General features: G+C 38.8%; 1 protein-coding gene across 3 annotated transcripts in view; it reads left to right on the top strand.

Annotated features, from left to right (window-relative positions):
• Positions 1-24,260, top strand: part of SLC9A9 (solute carrier family 9 member A9) — a 557,820-nt gene that overhangs the window by 3,991 nt on the left and 529,569 nt on the right. For 2 of the 3 annotated variants that reach the window (XM_047784054.1, XM_047784070.1), the window contains exon 2: positions 12,074-12,276. The exons of the other annotated variant lie outside the window; for it this stretch is intronic. In XM_047784054.1, the coding sequence (XP_047640010.1) occupies positions 12,074-12,276 (203 nt within the window). The remainder of the gene's footprint in view (positions 1-12,073; positions 12,277-24,260) is intronic. 3 annotated transcript variants of the gene reach the window in all.

The following is a 24,260-nucleotide window of genomic DNA, read 5'->3' as shown; positions in this document are numbered from 1 at the left end:
GTGCAGTTAAAGGAAAGTGAGGGAAAAAGTGATCAGACAGAACATTTTACTACCTTTTATGTTATTGTTAGAAACAATTTCCAAGTTGTTAACCTTAAACTATCATATGAAGGGTTGTAGAAGCCAAGAAAAACCATGTGTGGTTTTAGGTTTGACTCTGCTCATTAGAGATAAATCTATTTACAAATAATTCATTATAAGAAAAATAGCTTGTTTCTTGGTATCAAGTGTCCTAGGATGCTTTTAAAAATTAGTGGCAGCAGTTTAGCAATTTTGTTTTGCTTCACCAGGAACAGTAATTGGTAATTGTGTCTCAGGACATTCTATAGCTCTCATTATTTTAGAATCAAAGAATTAGAATCCATAACTGGTTTAAAATATAAGCCATGATGATATTCATTTAAATTGGACTAAAAGCTTAAAAGACTATTAATGGCCAAAGTATTGATTGACAGCAGATGGTGCACTTAGTGCTGCTCTCTTAGAGCCCTATATCCCTTGCTTGTTGTTCATAAGAGAAAAATTGCTCCTTGTGCCCTGATAGCATTAACAATTCCATTACACATCACTGGGGGCTCCCTGACTTTGCAGGGCATTCACAATGCCATGCGTTTGAGGGTAGGGATCCGAGCTTAGGGGCAGAACAATTTAAACCTCTTAGAATTCTACCTTTGATTTCATGGCCTTACAATATAAGGGATGGTCTCAAAATCAAGTGGAAATCTTGCTCGCTGTTTAGTATTGAAGGAAAATTTCAAGTCACAAAGTTTAAATTTTTGAATTCATTAAACTAAATTAAATTAAACTGTTAAACTGTGTCTAATCCCCTAAGAAATCCTTAGCAGTTTAGTAGAGCCAGTTGAGTTCACTCAACAGCCTATTTTTCAATATTTAAAGAAAATATCGTTACATAGTCAATCATCAAGGCTTTAAAAGCTATCTTTCTTGGAAAAAATCATGAGGCATTAATTTTATCCTAGCACTGCTTGGAGGTGCCTCAGAATAAGATTGGGTTGTTGGGGATGGTGTAGCTCTACCCTACTGACCCATTTACCCTGTTCCAGTCCAGCCCTCCTCCTTGACTGCCAGGCCCATAGGAGGTGTTGAGTGCCATTACACACTTTTCTCGCAGCCTGGGAGGCCCTTTTAAAGCTTTTTACTTATTAAAATGTGGCATGGTTTTTGGAGAAACCATTGGATACACTCTTGGGGATTTGAATTTTTACATCTTTATGATTTTCTTTTTTTTTCTTTTTTTTTCAGTAGCTAGATGCATTACTTTGGGCAAGGAACTTAACCTTTAGCCTTACTTTTCTCATTTATAAAATGTGAAAGAGATGAAATATATATCACTAACCTCCCTTCTTGCTACAAAAGCCCTTCAAAATTTAGGCCAAGACTGACCTGAATCTCTCAGCTACTCCAGGTCCTCAATAGTTTTTCCCAGAACCGTATCAGCCTATAATGACATCCAAATCTTTTCTCCCAAACAGGACTTTAGTTACCATTCTTAGTTCCTTCAGTCCTGCTCTGATTTGGTATTAATATTAAGTACTCAGTAAATCCTCTTGAATTCCTGTTAAAAAGGAAAGAGAGAAAGTTATACCATCAGAAAGTTATGGATTTGGGATTCGTGGATGTATGTTGTATGAAAATCAGAGTGGCTCTAGTTTAATTTGAAGGAATCTGTAGAAAAGGTTATTAAGAGCCTAATGAACTAAACTTGCTTTCCCTTTTTGTGAAAAAAGGTTGATTTTAAGGAGCTTTAGCAATCAGGACAAAGTTTTCCATGCTGTAAAGTGTAGCCAAAGAAAGGTTGAAAAGGTAGAAAAATTAAAGGCATGTTGATCTATGTATGGTTTTTTATTTTCATTTTTATTTCTTTTTTTAGAGCCTCACCTGTGGCATATGGATTTTCCCAGGCTAGGGATCGAATGGGAGCTACAGCTGCTGGCCTGCACCACAGCCACAGCAATGTAGGACCCGAGCCGTGTCTGCGACCTACACCACAGTTCACGGCAATGCCAGATTCCCGACCCACTGAGCAAGGCCAAGGATGGAACCTACGTCCTCATAGATACTAGTCAGATTTGTTTCCACTGTGCCACAATGTGAACTCCTATGTAGGGTTTTAAAAGTTGATTTTAAGAAAATAACCTCCTGTATATTCCGCTATGCTTCTGAATCCCTAAGGAGCTACAGAGGAAGCCCTCAGAGCAAACTACTCCATTGCCTCAAAGGATTCCCCTCTTGGGTTCTAAAGGCTAATGAGTATGCACATCAAGAAAATGAGTTTAGGATTTAAACTATTTACAGAGTATTATATATAGTCTAAATTGAATTAAAATTATATGGCTAGGCAAGTGGGAACATAAAGAAATAACATTTGTTAAACATTTATTATGTCAGAATAACAATAAAAATTACACGGTAACAAATAACCATAATAAAAATAGCTAACACAAATAGCATTTACAGTATGATCTATGCTATCATAAGTACGTTAAATATATTAACTCATTTAATCCTTACAACAAGCATTTTTTAGATGGGGAAACTGAGATGCCAAAGATTAAGTAACTTGCTTAATGTCACACATCTGTTAGATGCCATGGCTGGGACTCAGACCTTGGCAGTTTGTCTTCATGAGGCTATTGGGTATCACAAGTATGGGTGTGTTTGTGTGTGCATGCGTGTATTACCAGGGGTGTGGGAGGGGAAGTTGTATCTTGTTTATGTTACAGGTGATGAAACCAAGACTGAGAGACATAAAGTGACTTGCTGGTAACCGCCAGGGTTGAATTTCAAAACCTGTACTGTAAAATCCATGTTCTTTCATCTATACCACACATTTAGCCCTAGAAAGGTTGTTGTTATTTAATAAATGTAATCCTGTACCAGGTGAGTGTACCTTAGAAAATTTATAGGCAAAGGAGATTGAGAGATGTAACTACGTATTAACCCTCGTTGCTAATCATCACCATATCTGTGAAGAATAGGCATTAGGATCTTCTGTTTGTATATAAGGAAACAGAAACTTCCACGCAAACAATGGCCAAGGCCCACAATAATTATCAAGAGCACTGTTTTTGAAAACTAGTGCCCTCAAATTTTGGCCGCATTTGTCCTCTCATCAAAGTCTCCTGTTGGTGTTTAACTCTCCCGTGAAGTTAGGAGTGGGGAGAGGTTGGGGAAGGGAAATGAGTAGTTAAGTTTTCTTTTTACCTCGAGGCCTCATAAATGTCATACTGTTGATAGCAAAAAGCCCAGCATGGGAAAGACAGTGGGAGCAGTATCGTGAAAGCACATCCATGCCAAGTAGCTGGGTTGAAATGTACCAGGGAGAGTGATGAGGCTAACCTGAACACACCTGCCCCAGCATCAGGGAAGATGGTGTTCCAAGTCCCCATTCATTCTAGTTTTAAATGCCTGTGGTTGTTAGAATGGGTGGGGAAGGTACTGAAGTGCTTTAATTGTATGGAGTGTGCAAAATAGGCTTTCATCATATGTTAGTTTAACTGAATTACATTTTTGGAAGAGACTGAAGATAGAAATCCTTAATTATGCCCCCTGGGGTCTCCAGGCTTGATGAGACCTATGTGAACCTATGGTGACGTGGATGTTGATGGAATTGACAATGACCATGATGGTACTCATATTGTTGGAAACTGTTACCTTATAGGACAGTGCTTCTCAAGTGACGTCCCAGGACTAGCAGCATCAGTATCACCTGAAAACTTGTTAGAAATGCAAATAATATGTCACCTCCAACCCAGACCTACTTAATTATAACTTGGGGTGGGGTCCAGCAAAGCAGTGGGATTTTTTTGTTTGTTTGCTTTTTTGCTTTTTGCTTTTTTTGGGGGGGGGCCATGCCTGTGCCATGCAGATAGTTCCCAGGTCTGGGATCAAACCTGCACCACAGCAGTGACAACACTGTATCCTTTACTTGCTATGCCACCAGGGAACTCCACAAAGCAGTGTTTTAACAAAACTTCCAGAGGATTCTGATGCATTAAAGTATGAGAACTACTAGGGAAATAAAATTGAACATGCAGTTCCTTGTTTTATCTTTTTCATTCCTCCCATCTTTTTTTCTTTCTCACTCCATTACCTTCTTGTGATGAAGGGAGTTTGGTAGACAATCTCCATGTATTGGAGAGTCCCTTCCTCTTTCATTATCTATAATACTTTGTGACATTTCCACCTCTGGTTTGAGAAAAAAAAATAGACCTTGTGTAAACATTATAAAGTAAGAATCATTTTGTTTTAGTCAGTATCTATCCAGTTAGATATATTTATCTCTTTATTTCTGTAAATTTCCTAAGATGGTTTCACGGAAGGGTATTAGTTGTGTATAAGCTGGTGGCTGAGGTAACTTCTAGAGGAAAGTTACCCATAGTGCTAGGAATCCCAGAGTGCTGTGAAACGTGTGTGTTGTGCTTGTGTGTGTTTTTTGCGTGCATGTGTGTGTTTGGGTATGTTGTGTGCATGAGTGTGTCACATGTATATTGTCTGGTATGCTCCAAAGATGGCAGCACACCTTGGACAGCCCACCATGGTGGAGGATCTCATGGTTGGGACTCTCTGTCATTTCCCATGTGACTTTAACCTGTGAGAAGATAGAACTTTGACTGGATCAGGCATCCCAAGGTGGAATAGCTTCATGGGCCACTTTCCACTTTGAAGTATTGTGGGATGCTCTTGCTGGCAGATGCCCCAGACCTGTTCTGAAATCTTTATGGGCATCTTTTCTTCACTAAGGCAAGCTGATAGTGAGCCAGCATAAAGCAATAAATTGTGTCCCTTTTAGCAACCTCCACACTTTCTTTTAGTCCTTTGAATTTAGAAGGTTGGTGGGAGGGCAGAGAAAGAACAAAAGCCCTAAATAACCAGAAGACATTGTATATTTTTACTTTCAGTTCTATCCCTGACTAATCTTGGTGCAAAACTAACTGCTAAAAGAAAGTGTTAGAAATGCATTTAGCATTTGAAACTCAAACCCATATCATCTTTCTAAATCAGTGTTATGACAGAGGCTTTGATAAGATGGTAGAGGTGAATAAATGTCAAACGGCTAAAAAATTGTGGAGATTCCAGTTAATGTCTAATACTTTTGAATACTATCTTAAAGACAGTTAAATGGTGTCCACTGATTTGGCTTCCTTAGAATATTTATCACACCGTTTCCTTCTTCACGTCCACATCTGGATCCCTAGTTCATACATATTTTTAATCTGAGTGATTGAAATAAAATCTTAGATTCCCTGCCTTGAAGAGTCTCCCATTGTAAAAAGTCTTAAGAGTGATTAAGAACACTCCTCCTTGGGCTTTATTTTATTCGTCGTCATCATCTTGAAATTCCTTTTTTTCACAAAACATAATTTTAATGTTAACGTCCTCTCCATGTTTCCACTGTTTCTCAATTCTCTTTTCTCTCTTCAGGTAATTATCTCCAAACACTCTTCTACTCCAAAATAGAGCAAATCTGCCTCCCCAAAAGGAGCTTACTCTGTTCTTCCTCAGGATTTTCTTGGCAACCATCTTTCCCTCTTGAACACCCTCTGCTTCTCAGCTGCCCTGGGGCCCTTGATCTCAGATGCCCTGTTGGGCCACCCAAACTGCTTAATGTGCCTGATGAGCCATTTATTTGTTCACTGATTTCCGTATGATTCTCCCTAGAAAAATCCATGCCCTTTTCTCTATCTTGCACACTCTATGCATCATGAAGAAGCTCCTTTGTGAAGCCTTTCTTAACACTTTTAGGGGTGGAGATAGTTGATCTTCTTTAAGATTCCTTGGGACTTTGTACATTGACTTGGTAAAAAATAAAAGCATTTGTATCTATTAGGATGTATTCAGCAGCTAGTTACAGACACCCTGACTCATACAGGCTGAAGAAATCTGGACATTTATATCTCCCATAACTAGAAGTTTAGAAAAGAGTAGTCTATAGGGCTGGATGATTTGGCAGCCTCCTATTGTCGTCAAAGACCCAGTTCTTTCCTTTTCTCTGCTTTGCTATTCCCAGTGCTGACTTCAGTGTCAGGATGGGAGTGAGATGGATATGGCAGTTTCTGATGTCCTAACCGGGCCCTGAGGAAGAAGAGAGTTTCTCTCCCCTCTTCCTCTCTCTTAGGATGTCAGAAATTTTCTAAGAAGCCTCCCAGCAAGCTTCCCTTCATATTTTATTGACTAAAATAGAGTCACATGCCTTCTAGTACCAATTATAAGCAAGGGGAATGGAAACATCCTTGGAACTGAGAGAGAGGTCAACTTACCCTAAGCACGTATGGGGAGGGATAGTTTGCTGAACAAATCAAGACTTTGTTGAGAAAATGAGGGGAAAGATGCTGGGTTGGCAATAAACAGTGTCTAATACCCTTTCCAAGTTGAAATATGATATTACATAGTTGAAGGATGATATATCTTCCTTTTTCAAGTAAGAGACAATACCTGATTTATCTAGATTATTTTTGGTAGCAACGCAGTGCACAGAGTGAAAAACCTACAAAACTCAGTTCTTCTACAATCTTCATGTATTAACTACATTTTCTTAAGGCCCTTAGTTCTCTCCAATATCATGTGGCATTTAAATATAAACCTGTGTAGCAGTCTAATTAGATGCATGAGTATAGCTGGGCTGGTTGCATTATGAGACTCCAGGGGAGTATCACTCTGACTGGAAGAGAATCTGAAGGGAGCCTGCTGAAATGTGCCAGGTAGTGTGGCAGTGTGTGTGATGGTGTGTGAACATGATCACTGGTTTGAACATAGCCAAAGAGGTTTCAACACTTTGTGTTTTAAAAACCATCCCGTAATCCATCTCATTATATATAAATATAGTCTTTATATAGAAAAGTAAATCCCCATTCATACTCCTCTAAGAAAAGACCCTTTTTTGATGCTTAAGCATCATGTAGAATGACTGTCAATGAGATGCAGGGGAATTGGTTATGAAATTCAGACATAATATAAGGAGATACTTAGGAAACTCTTGTTGTACCTGATTCTTACTTGAAATCAGTATCACAGGATTAGGCCAAGGGAAAAGGACTGGTAGGATTAAAATGTTTTAATATTTTATGATCAGGGACATATTTTATTCATTTTTATAACTCCCATAAGTACTAGAGAAATGCCTTTTGTGTCTGTAGCATGGAAGCAGAATGAGGGAGGGAGAGGGGTTTTCTCTCATTTTCAGTGTGGAGAATGGAAAGCCAGTCCAGAAAGATAAGGCTCATATTCCTAAATGCTCCTCTTTTTTTTTTTTTTTTTTTTTAAGGGCCACACCTGCAGCATATGGAAGTTCTCTGAGATAGAATCAGAGCTACAGTTGCTGGCTTACACCACAGCCACAGCAACATAGGATCCAAGCTGTGTCTGTGACCTACACCACAGCTCATGGCAATGCCAGATCCTTAACCCACTGAATGAGGCCAGGGATTGAACCTGCATCCTCGTGGATACTAGTCTGATTCGTTTCCGCTGTGCCACAATAGGAACTCCCATATTCCTAAATGCTCCTCGTTTTGAGTGCTCGTGAGCTCTTTCCTCCTTCCTTCCTCCCTCCCTCCTTCCTTCTCCCACAGACATCACCATATCAACTGTAAGTCAGGCATCTGCTGAATTATGTTGCAAGCTCAGAAAGGACAGGGACATCACAACATTTGGTTTGATGCTCCTTTTCTTTTTCTTTATTTTTTTTCATTTTTAAAAGTTTTTGGTTTGATGCTTCTTACATGTGACATTTGAAAATGTTGGCCACTGACTAACTGCATAAATTCAGAGGACCTTTTTCTTCTTGAATCCAAGGGAATTTGTGGACTTGGAGAAAGTTGGTTTGCAACTGCCTTAAGTGTTTGGCTTTTCTAGAGAAAAAAGATGAACAGTACAGTTTCTGCCCTAAACGGAATCATGGTTTGGTAGGGGTGACAAAGCCAAAGCCTCAAAACAATGTTGAACAATATACGTCTTTATAAAACTGGGCCATAAAGGATGTGGTTCAAACTGTAAGTACTCAAAGTTAGGGAATTCAGTGAGTACAGGTTGCATCAGAGCACCCCTCCCCCCTTCCCAGGTGGGATTTGAGATGGACTTTGTAGGATTCTGAGTGCTTTGGGGATGACGGATGTTGTCCACCTTCCATTATGGGACTTGCATACTGCTGGGGAAAGGTCAGGGTTCATTAAAGAGTAGGTTCCCACTATTGTCACCCTAGTTGCCAGATGCTCAGACGTATAGGCCCATGGGATACGTCTGGACTAGAGTTTCTGTCTGGAGGAGGTAATGCCTGGCCAGGTGACAGAGCTCAGCAAAGTATCATGCTTCTGAGGCTATGACCTGGAATCAGGGCTATGCACACATGTGTTGGTGGCATTGCTTAAATGGGACAGGCTGCCTCCTTTTCTCCCTGGGCAAGAAGGACTCTGGTTCATGGCTTACCAAAGAGAGTGCTAGTTTATATCCATAAGCTGTGGTAGATATTCCCTTCTTTCCTTCTTCTGTACACAAGTGGTTGATGCTTTCTTTATCCTGTATCTTTGTGGGAATATAAGAACGACCCCTTTTCATTAGCATTTTCTTTCTACTAGCAATCAGTCACCTGTTCTCATACAACATTGGGCTGGAGTGTTTTAACTCAAGACTCTGCATTTGTGTGAGCATTGGCTAGAGCTCTGAGTGGCTGTCAAAAGCATTATGAGTGTCTATGGGTAGGTTTCTGGCCTCCAATATTAAGGATTTTCCAGTTGCTGCTGCTGCAACAGGGGCACACCAATGGCTGGATGCATTTGTTAACCAAGTACATGGTGAGGCTGCAGCTTCCCCTCACCCTTACAGTGTACCAAGATACTGCTTTCTCTCAATCCTTGAGGTTGGAGAGAATAAGAGCCTTTTGTCTAGTGTGTTACTTTGGGTCCTCCAACAAGCAGATGTTGAAAAGAGATTAGTTGCACAAAAGAGTTATCAGGGTAAATTCCTTTAACAAAAGATGGGGAGGGATCCTGCGGATGCTAGGTCACCTGTCAGGCCTTGGTGCAGCCCCAGGCAACTCTGGTGGAGAGAAAGAAGGAGGGGAGGCTGGGTAGGAAAAGGTTTAGGTTGTGGTGCAATTCTAAAAAAGGTTTGGCCAGGCTGATGCAGAGTCTTTGAGCCATGGTGGCCCTTCAGAGGAATCCATCTCCATGTCTTAGTGCCCCTGCTGACATCAGTCATTGATGACCTCAGCATGAATGCAGTTGTGTATTCCAGATTATCAGTCAACTGTACTCCTCATAGTGGGAGATATATTTGAAAGGTGTATTTGCATAGCCATACATCTGGTCACTCTGGTGGCAAGTACCTCCACTCCACTTACTCTTAGCCTCTTCTTGAAGGCTCAGAGCAGAGCTGATACAGCGGGCCAGGGATGGCCATTTAGGTTTTGAGGCATTGTATGAATTTACCCACAGAAGCCCAGGTACTAAGCATTTGTTGTTATGACAATTACTTGTTTTCCCTGCTTGGAAAAAAAATTAGTGGACACTTCACCTTTACTTCTTGTTATTGAGTTGAAAGTATATTGGAAAAATAAGCAGCTTACCCATTGGAAATTTCAAATAATATTAAACAGGTTCTTTCCATTCAGAGCCTGGTTAGCTAGTATCTTGTTTCTCTTCTTTATATTTCTCACTTAGCAGAAATAGGGGTCATAGTATCATTCATAGTATCTGCCAAGTAGATTTTAGAAACCTAATACTTCCTAGGATTCAACTAGAGTATTAGAAAAGCTATGTTCTTATATGGGCACCCAAACCATGTACGTGATGTGTCTTCCCTTCTCTTCCCTGACTAGTTTTATTGTAGTAATTTGACGCTTGTGTGGAAGGCAGCCCACTGGTCTCTGATGGATCAAATGCTCATGGTGATTACATATTCATCACTTATTTTTTTCTTAGCAAAGCTTAGGATAACATATTTCTCACTATCAAGGAGGAATGGGCTAGATGCCGAAGGAGGAACAAGTAAGGTAAAAATATTCTTGACAGAAATCTATTTTCATTCTCTCCTCTCATTCAAGTTCTCCATGTTATTGCCAAAGTGATAGCTCTTATATGAAAATTTGACTTTTATTCTCCTGCCTAAAATCTTTCAATAGTTCTATATTACCAATGGGTTAAAAATAAAAACTTTTTATCATGACAGAGTAGCCTTTTTACAAGCTGGCCCCTATAGTCTAGTTTCTCTCTCTCTCTCTTCACTTATTCTCTTCTTACTCCACTGCTGATTCCCTAAATCCATCAGATTTCTTAAGGCCCTCTGTATTTATACATTATGTTATTAGGTTACCCTAGCGACTGTTAACACAGAAGCACTCCCATTTCAGTGACTACATAAGAGCAGTTAGCTTTTCACTCACATAACAGCCCAATGCAGGTTTTCCTGGTTGGTGGATGGCTTTCCCCCACCTACTATCTCAGGGATCCAGGCTTCCTCAGTGCCATCTCTCTCTCTACCTCCACAGCCTTTGTTTCCTCCTGATCCATCTAATAGATGGGGAAAGAGAAGGGAGAAAAGTCACCTACTTCTTCAGTGCTGTGGCACCTATCATGCTTTTGCTTCTATGTCATTGGTGAGAAACCAGCCTGATGCAAGACAGCCAGAAACACAATCTCTGGCTGAGCAGCCATTTCCTGACAGCTATTCTACACAATGACAAACAAAAATCCTAGGGAATGGTTAGCTGTCTCTGCTGATGCTGACATGCTGCCACCCAAATGTGCAGCCTGCATCCCAGCTCAGTCCCTGATTCAGCTCATCTGGACAAATCTTATGTGACCTTTTAAGATTCAGCTAAAGTTTCGCATCATTCAAAGGGCTTTGGAGTGTCTCCTCTCCATACTCATATAACACAGAGTCCTTACCAGCTGTCACAGCACATGTCATGTTGTATTATAATTGTTTGCTTATGGTCTTCATTTTACAAAGTTCAGCTTCTGTAGGACTGAGACTGTATTTTTATTTTAAATCCATAAATGTCTGGCATAATATATGCACCTAACAAATGCTTTATTAAATAAAAGAAAGGCAATTAGATGACTGGAGTCACAAAAGAGTGGTAAAACCCTCAACATTTGATGTTCTGAAGAGTGAACTGTGTATTTATCCTAAAACAAACACATAAACCCTAATTTTAAATTAAGGAATATGTGGGCCTCTAAAGTTTTTTGCTATTTGTTAATAAATCACAACATTTAGAGAATTCACATTTATCAGACAGATTACCATGAGCATCCTAACAGAATTTATAAACTTAAAATTCAAGGATTGTTACTTGGGCTCAACTCTTCACTAAAAGGAATACTGTACATTGTAATGTGTTTGGCTACAGGTAAACAGAAACTTGATTTAAAATTGTTAGAAAAATTAGAAAATGTTTTATGTCACATAACAAGTCTAGAATTAGGGTAGCTCCAGGATAGGTTGATTCCAGGCTCAGTGAAATCATTTAGGACCTGAGTTCTGTCTGTATCTTAGTCCTACCACCCTCAGTATATTGACTATGTCCTTGGACTGCATTCCCTCAAGACACCTGCCAGCAAAAAATGGAGAAACATATTGCCTTGATCATGTCTTGAGGAAGAGAATAAGAACTCGTATCCCCTAACCCTGGTATATAAGTGCTACCTTTTAGGCTGATGGGGCTGTCTCACGTATGTGCTTATCTATAGACTGGAAACTGTTTCCAGGGGAATTCCATGTCCTGATGGATTAGATTACTCAGTATCTGTCACAAAGCCAAGGTTTTCTTAAGTACTTGGATGAATAGTAGAGGTGGGTAGCACTTCTCTCCAAAATCTGTGAGTACATTAGGAAGGAAAAAAAGGGGGACTCTTAACAGTGTACATCACAAATATTTTAACCATACAATTTATTGAACTGCTATCTGTGGAAGAGTGAACAATTTTCTAAACCAGATAATGACCCTTTCTCATGCCACCTGTTTAAATTCCAAATCATATATTTAAAAGCATCCGATAATGAACATTTTACATTACATTCCTCCAGTGCAATTATTTATTCTTTATTTTAGGCCTTGTAATGGGGTTAATTTTACGATATGCTACAGCACCAACTGATATTGAAAGTGGAACTGTGTATGATTGTGGAAAACTGGTCTTCAGTCCATCAACTCTATTGATTAATATCAGTAACCAAGTTCATGAATATAAATACAAGAGAGAAATAAGTCAGCACAACATCAGTCCTCACCAAGGCAATGCTATACTTGAAAAGGTAAGAATCCTATCTGGTCATATATTTCTGTTTTCCAGTATAAATAATTGTATCATATGTAATACATTCACATATATGCATAAACTCCTTTTTAACACCATATTAATAGGGTAATTTAGTTGACTAAGCAGTTAATGCCTTGATATACTCTTATTGTAAGCTCAGTTGTCTGCATTTTTCCCTAGAAGTCAGAAAATAATACTTTTTAATATAATTGTTTTGCAAGCTACAGTTACATTAGGTAAAAAGACAATTCAGGGAGTTCCCGTCGTGGTGCAGTGGTTAACGAATCCGACTAGGAACCATGAGGTTGCGGGTCCAGTCCCTGTCCTTGCTCAGTGGGTTAATGATCCGGTGTTGCCGTGAGCTGTGGTGTAGGTCGCAGACGTGGCTCAGATCCTGCGTTGCTGTGGCTCTGGCATAGGCTGGCAGCTACAGCTCCAATTAGACCCCTAGCCTGGGAACCTCCATATGCCACGGGAGCGGCCCAAGAAATGGCAAAAAAGACAAAAAAAAAAAAAAAGACAATTCAGCTGACTCTGCCTTTCATGATACCTGATTCAAATTTTCACACGTGTTTTAAGTGTCACTGAGTTGGCTACTCGGTTCAAATGTTCATTAAGTCAAAAGGAAAATGGAGGGGAGTAAAAAATTTGCACTTACAAGTCTTGGTCTAGGATGGCTGACTTTGTCCTGTTAACAGAAAACATTGGCCACTTGGCTATTTATGGATACCCTGACACAGAATCTCATGGGATCCTAACTCTGTCATTTTAGTTAGGGAATCATAGATTGAAAAAAAGAAAAATTGTGAAGTTGCTCATCTTTTACAAAATGGTTTTACTATTGCAAATATGTGAACTGCTTCAGTTATTGGAAAGAAACTTTTCTTTTGCTCTCAGTACTCTGAGTCAGAGAATGGGTGGAGTTGCCTTTGTGGCACTTTCTGTGTGGATCAGTCTTTGGAACAAGTGAATTGGTATTTAATGACCCAAGTACATGCTAAAAACTAGGATCTCACATCACTTATTCTAGATAGTTTTGTGTCAGAGCTGGGAAGTTTTATATTATGGAAGTATATTTTATCACTTTTATCCCGTATAGATTTAGTTTTGTTTTAAAATATGTATATCTTTTCCATTTTGAGAGAGTTGAGACAGGAGGAAATATGTGATCTACCATTTTTCCTTATTTAAGATGAATGTAATTTTTACTGTTTTTTTTCATATTATCTTCTATTAGTTCCTTTCTAGATTAAATTCATCCTAGCACTTGGTGAGAGCTCAGGAAAGCCAAACTAATTATAATATTAACCTAAATCAGATTTATGAAAGTGAACTGAAGCACAAAAAAACAAATGAAATAATGTATTTCTAAAGTAAATAGAGGCAACTTCTAGATCTGCTATTTTGGATGATCTCTTCCATGAGATTTGTTCTGTTTACATGGATAATAGAAAATTATCTATTTTGAAAGAAACAATTTTTTAAATGACCTTGTTAGCAGCATAGGATTTAAATACACACTTTGGTTTTATTTTGGTTAGTACCAGAACATAAATTATTTTCCTCCTCTCTTACCTAATGTTATCTGCATTTCTTTATTTTCTTTTTAGGGCCACACCTGTGGCATATGGAAGTTCCCACGGCAGGCGTCAAATTGGAGCTACAGCTGCCAGCCTACACCATAGCCACAGCAATGCCAGATCCGAGCCACATCTGTGACCTATACCACAGCTCATGGCAATGCTGGATCCTTAACCCACTGAGCAAGGCCAGGGATCAAACCTGCGTCCTCATGGATACTAGTCGGGTTTGTGAGCCACAACAAGAACTCCTATATCTGCATTTCTAAGCAGCACTATTTCTCCAAAGAGTATGACCCAAAAAGATGCTGATAATTAACTCTGTTATTATAGCAATTTTGTTCTCTAACAGGATTGCCCACAAACACCTGAGCAGAAATTTTGTTATTATATTATTGACATACTGATTTTTTTTATCAGCCACCAAACTCCAGTGTTTGCTCTTGAAAAATTAAGGCAAGAGATGGAGAAAATGTTTAGGTTTCTGGGGCCCTTTTGGTTTTTACATTGGATGGATTATGAGTTCTGCACCTGAAATGTTTAAATTACCTTGTTTGGCTCAATTATATTATAGATTTTTTTTTTTTTTAGAAATTATGTGACTTATTGAGTCACAATTAGCATTTGTTCCCCTTAGCATCCAAATTTGAGAATAGGTAACTCAGTACCCAGGGTAAATCCCCCAGCTCATTGCTAGTGGAGAAAGGGGCATCCACTGGTACACTTATACCGTATTAGACAACTTTAAGTGGAAAGAATCTTTTTTATAAATGGCCAGAGTATATCTTAATGAGTATTTGTTGCTTATGTGCCATGTAGGGGGACCCTAGTTTGTGAAAATGAAATGCCCGTAATCTGTCTTCCTTACTAGGAATTCTCCATTGCATGCAACTTATATTTATATAAGCCAATCAATTATCAATCTATGTCAGATACAAAAGAATTCTCAAAAAGGATCTATTTATTGGAAGGCTTATAGGGAGGTAACATGGGGTAATGGGAAAAAAACCAGGACCAGATAGATCTGCCAGACTGTCCTAAATTCCTTGAATTTCCTAATCTCTAACTTTCTTATTTGTAAAGTGGGGAGATTAGAACTATTTTACAGGGTTGTTTTAATGTTTAAATGGGTGATGTATATTGCTGTAAGGCCCTTGGCATCATACTGCTATTACTGCCGCTGCTACTACTAACACTGCCACTTCTAATACCACCACCAGCACCATCACCTCTGCACTACCTCCAGCTACCACTGCTGCCACTAGGTATGTTTGAATGCTTAGTATATGCCAGGAATTAACAAACTATATGGTTATTTTTTTTTTTCCATTTATTTAACATCCCTTGGGGAGATAAGACCAATGTATAATATATGCTAGAATATAATTCAGTTCCAAATTGTATCATAGAGACTATGAGGGTTATAAAACTTTACAAATTAGTTTTCAAAGACACTTAAACTTGTTAGGGAGGCTTCCTGAAGGAGGTGGGACCTGAGACGGGCTTTGAAGGATGGGTATGGTTTGGATAGGCAGCAGGATTCAATTCAGTAGGTCTGGGCGGGATTATGAGCCTGCAGGAAGTAGTTATCTAGGTGAGAAGAGAAGAGAGGGCTTCATGGATGCTTTGAATCAATGAAACCTGCTTGGTTTGTAGGAACAGGGTGAAGAAAAGAATCTAAGATTCTAAGGTTTCAGGTCAGGTCTGGCTAGGAGAAAATGAGAGTCCCAGGATAGAGGCAAGGGAAAGAAAGATTTGTGGAAGAAGATGGGTAAAAATGACCGTAGATCTGCATTTAGAGAGAGATCATTGAATTTAGAGAAGAAAGAGACCTGACTTCATTAAGTTGAACTCCATCATTTTATGGATGAGTAAAAGAAGAACGTAAGCCCTAAAGTGATTTGTTAGTGGTTTTCAAACTTGTCTTTACTTTGGAGTCATACGAAGCTTCAAAAAACCCTGATGCTTATGTGCCAATGCTTGTGATTTTACTGGTTTGGGGTGCAGCCTGAGCTTTGGAATTCTTAGATAATCACCAGGTGATTCTAATGTATAGACAGATTTGGGAACCACTGATTTAAATCCCATGTTGTGTTCAGGTTAATATGGTGAGGAAATAAATGTCACTTTTATGTTTCCCTTCACCTCCACTGCTGCAGATCTACCAAGCTCTTTTACACTAAAAGCACTTTTTTTTTTTTCTTCAGGACCTCTCCAGACTTTATTCTTTTTGCTCAAAATGATCTTACTTCTGCTTCTCGGATGTCAGGCTCCTTTTTATCCCTAGAATATGCCATCTCTTCAGAGAGGTCTTGCCTTGTGATTTTTATCACACTGTATCCCCCCACCCTCTCTCCCATATTCTTTCTTGCTTGTTCTTTTGTTTCAAAGTACTTAGCACTATTTGAAATTTTGTGTATTTTCTTGATGATTAATTATCATTCTTATATTGTTTGATGTCCACTGGACTATACACTTCACAAAGGCAGGGACCATGCCTTTTTTATTACCCAGTGTATCTTTGAAGCCTACTACAGTGCCCAGTTCATATTGTTGCTAAATAGTTTGTGAATGAACGAATGAAAGAATCTGAGTGCTTGGTGGGATGAATACAGCTAGAATATTTGGAAGTTATCATCTTAGAGCTGGTAGAATAATGCCCTGCATGCTTAATGGTTGACAAAACTAAGATATTATCTAATTTTAGTTGTGTGCATGTAGATATAAGTTCATATCCAGAGAAATTACCTGGTTCATCCACTGGTCAGAGGCAGAACTGACCCATAGTACTTTGAGTCCTAGTGGTTTATCATACCCCACACCACTGGATGGGCTCCTAAGTGGCCCTGTGGACAGAGAAGGGCAGGGTGCCTCAGGCTGAGGTCTGAGGAATTCCACACTAAGACAGGTAGAAGGAGATGAGCACCAATGCTAGAAAGAGAAGAGGATGGACAGAGAACGGAAAAGAGGTCCAGTGGGGTGGCATCACTGAGTCCTTTTTCTTTGTGGTACAGATTAAAGAGAGTATTTGGCCTTTGTTTCCAAAGCTAAAGGATGAGGAAATGAATTTTACTCTCCAAAGAATGTAGTTTAGGGGCTTGGATGAAATTACTGACTTCAGGACTTGGAAAGGCTGGAATAAATTCCTATGCTATATAGTCATTTCTTGGAATATTTGTAAGAGCATATATATTTCTGGGATGGTTAGGCATTGAGGTACTTGGAAACACCACCGAGCTTGATGGTTCCCTAAGTTTCTTCCAATAAGAAGGTGTAAAACTGGAAAATATTAGAGCTGTTGGCATTTATATAAGCATCAGTGTGTGCTGTGCTTTTATGCCATGTTATGAACATAAAAAGTTCAGGAAATGCCATATGCCAAGCTTCTTTTGTTCATGTTCAATAGAGATCAAAGTGTAGAAAAGAAAAAAAATTTTTTGCTTCAAGACAGGTGAAGACTATTTTTCTATATGTTATGAGTTGCTGATGATCTCAAAACAACCTTCTGAGAGAATAAAACTAGATTGTATTGTTTCGTATCTATCCAGCTAATGTTTCTAATACCATTTGTCAAATTATTCTGTGGATTCAAGGTATTCTTAGATAGTTTTAATTGAGTGGGGCCTATATTCTATTACATAATGGCTTTACAAACATTAATTCTTTACGGAATACTTAGGAATACCAAAATATCTACTAAGAATTTCTGAATTTCATATCAATAGGAGGTTTAAAACTTGCTTTTAAAGAATAGATGACAAAAGAACTTTTTCTGTCACTCATCCATTCATTCATTCCTTCAAAACAAATGAATTGAATTACATCAGTTTTAGTTCTGAAATCAGGAATGATCTCAAGAAGTTTATTAGTAAATCTAGGGAATTTACTCATAAATGAATGTGAATACATACACCACAAGACATGCATCAAAGGAGTGGGTAAATACCACAAACATTCAGAGGGGACAATATTATTTCTTGTTAGTGTGATTGGACAGGTTTCACAGCAGGATAATTGATTTACTCTAGTGGTGATTAATGTGTGGTGGTGGGAGGGTATTCCAAGCAGAGGGAAAAGCACGATGTGAAAGTAGAAGAAGGGGTAGATAATATTCCAAGAAAGGAAAATGTTTCTAATTTGTTGTAGTATGGGAGACCAATGGAACATAGGGCTGGGGATAAGGGCAGAACTTGGTTACAGAATCCCTTGAATGCCAGGCTGAGTAATGCCCATTCTACAGTCAGTGGAAGAGTGTAATGTTGACAAAAGCAAAGCCTGCTGCTGTGTACAAGGTAGAGAATGAAGGCAGGGAAACAGATGAGACCTGAGCTTGAATGGTAACTAAGGGGCAGAGGAAGAGAAGACATTGTAGAGTGGATCAATTGGTCATGAGGAGGAAGAGAGAAGAGCTTATTTTGCTACCCTGTCTTGTGGGTTCACAGAGAGCAGGAGGACAGAAATGAGGAACTTAGAAGTTAAGAGAAGGAGCTAGTTTGTTGTGGAAATTCACAAGTATAGTTTAAAACTGATGAATGAATGAATCAGTCTATCTCATCATTAATTTATTTGTCATTGATTCAACACATTATATTTTTCCACATTGAGTTAGATTCTAAGGTCAGCAAGCCATTTGGCTGGAAAGGTCTTGCAGATCCAGTAGCTTTTCAAAAAGTTGTCAGCACATTTAAATTTACACTTCCTATAATTTGTTGACTATTTAACTGTAATATGAAAAGTCAAAGGAAACTACCCAGTAAAAAGTTTGCTAAGTCTTCACTTCCTGTGTGAAAAGTGACACTATCATTTGGGAAGGGAAGTTATTTTGGAGTGAGTTATACTGCTGAATAATCTGTCCTGTCTATTGTTTCAATGAAGAGAGTTGGGGCTTCACACTGAAGCTACTATCAATTGTGCTGATAATACTGGATATTTTTGAGGTATTTTAGGGAAGTCCTTATAGCAACAGCTAACTATAAGACTTTGAAAAATAGTTTTGTATTTGCAGCATTAAAACATCAGTTTCTTAATTTTTCCTCATTGTTCAACTTTTTCTAGTTGTGATTTGACTGTGGTTCAGACTCTTAATTTTCAGGTATTTACTTGTAAACTATTTCTGTTCTTTCCAGTCTTTATTTTTGCTTGATTATTCTGGCTGTAGAGGCTAGAAGGTAAAGCTCTTCTGGTAATAGAAATAGCTTGACCAGAGTCATTATATCATGAGATGAAATATGTGCAAGTTAATGCTGGGACACTTTGGTTGAGGATAAAGACAAGACAGGAAAGAAATCTCTAAAACTGCTCTAGGCACAACAGAGAAGCAAGCATCAATAAATCAGCACTTTGGGCTTGGAGAAACAATTGTAGGATACTATCAATTATTTCTGCATTCTACAGAGAACAGGGATTCATGATTTATGTTTCTCTGTTATGACAAGTCTTGGCTCTTCCACATGATGTGGTCCCAGGGAATCTCAAGCTTGGCAGTGCATGGGATGAGGCTGTTTGGACAAACTTAGCTACTTTCATCCTAAACCTTAGTTAAGAGATCTGTTGCGAATCAGGAAACATAGCATTTTTAATTTGTTTTATCTGTTTTCTCCCACCTTTGTTCAACTTTCTTTGCAGAAAATTGACCTGAGAAATGATTTCAGAAATGTCAGAAGACTCTATTCCATTTAAATTTTTTTCCAGTTTTATTGAGATAATAACATATAAGATTGTATTAGTTTAAGGTGTATAACATAATGACTTTATGTATGTATACATATTAAATGCAAAATAATTATCACAGTAAGTTTAGTTAATATACATTACTTCATGTTATTATTTGTGATGTAACACAAATTTTGTGTGATGAGAACTTTTAAATTCTTACATAATTGTCACCATGCTGTACGTTATATCCCCAGGATTTATTTATCTTATAACTGGAAGTTTGTATCTTTTGACTACCTTCAAATATTTTTCCCATCTCTCACTTCTAGTAACCACCAATCTGTCTTATGTTTCCGTGAGTTCATTATGTTTAGATTCCAGGTAAATGAGGTCATACAGTATTTGCCTTTCTCTGTCTTACTTCACTTAACATAATGTCCTCAAAGTCCATCCATGTTGTTGCAAATGCTAGGGTTTCCTTCTTTTCTATGGCTGAATAATATTCTATTATTATATACAATATTTTCTTAATCAGTTATTCATCAGTGGACACTGGGGTTATTTCTATGTCTCAGCTATTATGAATAATGCTATGGTGAACATGGGCATGTGGCTGTCACTTCAAGAGCCTAATTTCAGTTCCTTTGGATGTATTCTCAGAAATGGGATTGATGGATCATATGGTAGTTCTGTTTTTAATTTTTTTGAGAAACCCCCATACTGTTTTCCATAATGGCTGCATCACCAACAGTGAACAAGTGTTTCTTTATTTCCACATTCTGGCCAACAGTTGTTATCTTTTGTCTTTTTGGTAATAGCCATTCTAACAGGTGTCAGGTGATAGCTCCTATTTCCTTGTGGTTTTGATTTGCATTTCCCTGATGATCAGTTCTATTTGGTTTTGATTAGTCATTGAACAACAAAGATTTTCTTTATTCATTTAGTCATTCAACAAATATTTACTTATTGGGCCAAGCATTTGTCTTAGGTGGTGCAAGTTCAGCAGTGAACAAAACAAAGTCCTACTCTCAAGAAGCTTGGATTCTAGGGGAGAGATAGACAGGGCACCTTTCAGCAGAAGCATTTATAATCCAATATCAGGTGGAGACACGCTATGAAGAAAGGTTAGCAAAATGAGAGGATGGAGAGAGAAGTAATTTAGATATGTCCTGCAGGGAAGGCCTCATTTAAGAGGCTGAAATTGAAGCCAAGATCTGAATGAAGTTGGGAGTGAGCCATGTAGAGATCTGGAAGAAGAGAATTTCAAAGCAGAGGGCAAAACTAAGATTAGATACCTTTGCATTCTGGGTGTCATTTTTTTTTTTCTTGCCATATCTTTGCCATATTTTTCATCAATATCCAAATCATTTTGTGTACACAAAAAGTCCTGAAAAAATTATTTTTGTTGTAGTTGAGAAGGATGGAGGAGAAGAAGAGAGACACCAACTTGGAATGGACAGTGAAAAATGCAGAAAATGCAGAAATAACAGGAACATCACGCCCCAAAGACTGGCAGGCTCTGCTTAGTGTCTTGGATACTTTTGCAGTCTTGCCTTCGAAATGCACAGTCCAGATACCAAGGAGTTGTTCAACTACACTTTGATTGTAACTTGGAGCATCCAAATGCAGAATTAAGAATTACCCTAGACAGATCTGTTTGGCGGAATTTCAGTTAAGTCCTTGCCACCTGAAATGAAGCTTGGCTTTATGAGATAGGACTATGGGTGCAGCACTCAAAGACACTTGTGACTTCCTTTCTTCTTCACAGATCATCACTTAGGACTCGTGTTCTAAGGAAAGTGACCACCAGAACATTTATTTGTGGCAGGGATTGCATGCCAAGCAGCTGTCTAACTTTATTTCTTAAAAACCTAGCTACTCAAAATAATGCCAAAGCCGATGGTGGCAATAGTCTCTTGGAGTGCCATGTGATTAGGGCAGATTGTACTGATGTCTCTCACACTCACTCTTGGTTGGAAAAGGAAAGGAGTCATATGGAAATATATGAGTAGGTTGAGCCCCGGCATTGGTGCTCTTTCTAAATGACAAAATTTGATAAGAGGGGAGTGGCTATGGAGTAAAGGGATGGCTTCTTAGATTCCTGGCTTTAAGCCCAAGAAAATACACCAGACCACTAGGGTGGGAAACAACTGAGATGTCTTCCGTCTCCCAATCATCCCTTCCTTCTGACTATTGCCTAGTCTTGGACCATCTTAGTTCCATCCCTTTGGTCATCCATTTGCCTAATTTCATAAAGGACTTAAAGTGGTAGCATAGACCCATTTTTAGGAACTATGGGAGCCAGCATGGCAGAGCACACCATGAGCTAGTATTTTTGGATGCTGGGTAACCATCCACTTAGATATCAAAGGACAGGTTTTCAAAGTTATTTTGGGGAGGACTGGGTAAGCTGGGGGCTCTGAAGCTGTTCTCCACACTTTACTCTCCTACTCAGTTCAAGATCGTGCTTAAATGTTCCATGAGAGGCCAGTCTTTAAAAATGATTCATACCTTGTTATTTGATACTATTTTCTGTATTTATTAATGTCTTGTATTTATTACATGTTATCTCAGAACAAAGTATTCCTAAGTAACTTTTCAAAAAAAAAAAAAAAACAAAAACCAAAACCCCCAAACTATTATTCTTTTAAACATTAGCACCATATGTGGTAAGAACTGGTATGTATGAGGCAGCATAACATTATGGTTAGAGCCTTACTCTGCAATCAAAATACCTGGGTTTGAATTCCAGGTCCATCTGTAACCTGCTGGGTGATCTTCAGCATGTGACCTAACTTTTGGTGCCTTAGTTTTGTCAAATGGGGCAATACTAGTATCAATGTCAAAAGGTTATTATGAGGACTAAATGAAATAATATGCCAGGGCATGGAATAAGTCCTCAGTAAATATTAACTGTTATTATTAAGCACTAGCTAACTGCTAAGTACTTTAAAATACTGATTTCCATACTTTGATATGTAATCCATAAGTAAAACATTCTTGACTATAGTGCCTAATATATGCCTGTTTATTTATGAAGGAGATGTGGTACTATTGTATCAGTGTAATATGCACATTATAAAGCAACATCAAAGTAGAATTTTTAAAGGAATGAGATAAAATAAAATATAAAAAGTTCTTTGCACACCCAAGTGGATCATCTCATTCACTTCCTAATGTATACATGTACACCTAAACTTAAAGACCAATAGAATAGCTCATATTTTATTGAGTTTGTTTTTAACTATATTTGATATGTTTCTTGAAAAATTCTGCTCTTTCATGAAATCTTACTTTATTCTGAGTCTCAGCAGTACCAGTATGTACACAGGCTCTTTGACTGAGATAAAGATGTTCTGAGTGGCTGTTAGCTTTGTAGGAACATTCAGCCCCACCCCAAGTGACCCCATACTGCTATACTTCAGTATCTAGTTCTGTAGTCTCAGAGCTCCAGCTGGTGTTCTCCCACTGTATCTTAGCTGAATTGTAAGTTAATATTTCTATCTGTGGTGTTGGATTAATGTCCATCTTCTCATTAGACTATAGGCCCCAGGAGGACCAGGTCTGTCTGTGGTCATCTTGTATTTTCAGCTCACAGCAGGATGCTTGGCCCATGGCTGATACTCTGTGGACTCTGGCAGGTGAATAGATGATACAATGAAGTATCATTCTCCACTTGTCAGTTCTACTTCTCACTGCGGCTCTGTCCTGTCTTAGTTGCTGGCCATTTTATACCCAAGCATATATCAAAGATTTTTCCTCCAAGTGAAATACCAGGTCTCTGTGATTTTTTTTTTTTCATACAACCACACCTGTGGCATATGGAAGTTTCCAAGCTAGGGGTCAAATCGGAGCTACAGCTGCCAGCCTATATACCACAGCCGCAGCAATGCCAGATCTGAGCAGTGTCTGTGAACTACACCACAGCTCATAGCAACCCCAGATATGAGCAGTGTCTGTGAACTACACCACAGCTCACAGCAACCCCAGATCCTTAACCCACTGAGTGAGGCCAGGCATTGAACCCACATCCTCATGGATCCTAATGTCATTCCTTACTGCTGAGCCATGATGGGAACTCCTATGATGGTTTTTAGCTGTTGTTTTGGTTTTGTTTGTTTGTTTGTTTTTGCTACTCAGAGGGTTGACTTGCTGGTGGTCTCATTTACAAATAATCCAGTAAGGATAGAGGAAGAGGGAAAAAGGAGGCTAAGCACAGGAGAGACAAACAGAGAGGGAGAAAAGATGGGAGGGAGAAAGATTTCTTATCAGACTTTGAGTTGATAAAACCTAAAATAGATCTTTCAATTCCTTTCCCTTTTGCTTTGTTCCTTCTAAAATATTAAACTGTGGCAAGAGTGCACATTTATCATGCTAGTCCCCAGAGAGTAGTTATATAAGGTTCCATCAAACTGCATTTCCTGGTTCTTCCTTAAGGTCATTAAGAGGCTCCTCATTAGTAGCTTCTAGAGCCTGAAGGTGGGATATGCATTAGTGGCACAGGAGGGGTGGGAACAATCAGAAGGGGTGGGAACCTTAAGGAAGCTCTGCATTTAGCTGGCTTGTCTCCTGATGCCGTTTAAGCTTGTCTTGAGGTAGAGGTCTCCTAGATGCTCCTCTCAGATCCAGTTCTAATGTTAAGGCTAACTGGACATGGTCTGCTTTACAGAGTTCTGCCTCAGGTTGGGGTGTGTGGATCAAGAATATTCTGCAAACTCAGGTACTCTTCACTGTTCTTTCTGAC

This window comes from Phacochoerus africanus, chromosome 1, assembly GCF_016906955.1.
Source record: "Phacochoerus africanus isolate WHEZ1 chromosome 1, ROS_Pafr_v1, whole genome shotgun sequence".
In the NCBI taxonomy this organism is placed as follows: domain Eukaryota; kingdom Metazoa; phylum Chordata; class Mammalia; order Artiodactyla; family Suidae; genus Phacochoerus; species Phacochoerus africanus.
The sequence above is the reverse complement of the archived record's forward strand: the minus strand, read 5'-3'. Positions and strand labels throughout refer to the sequence as shown.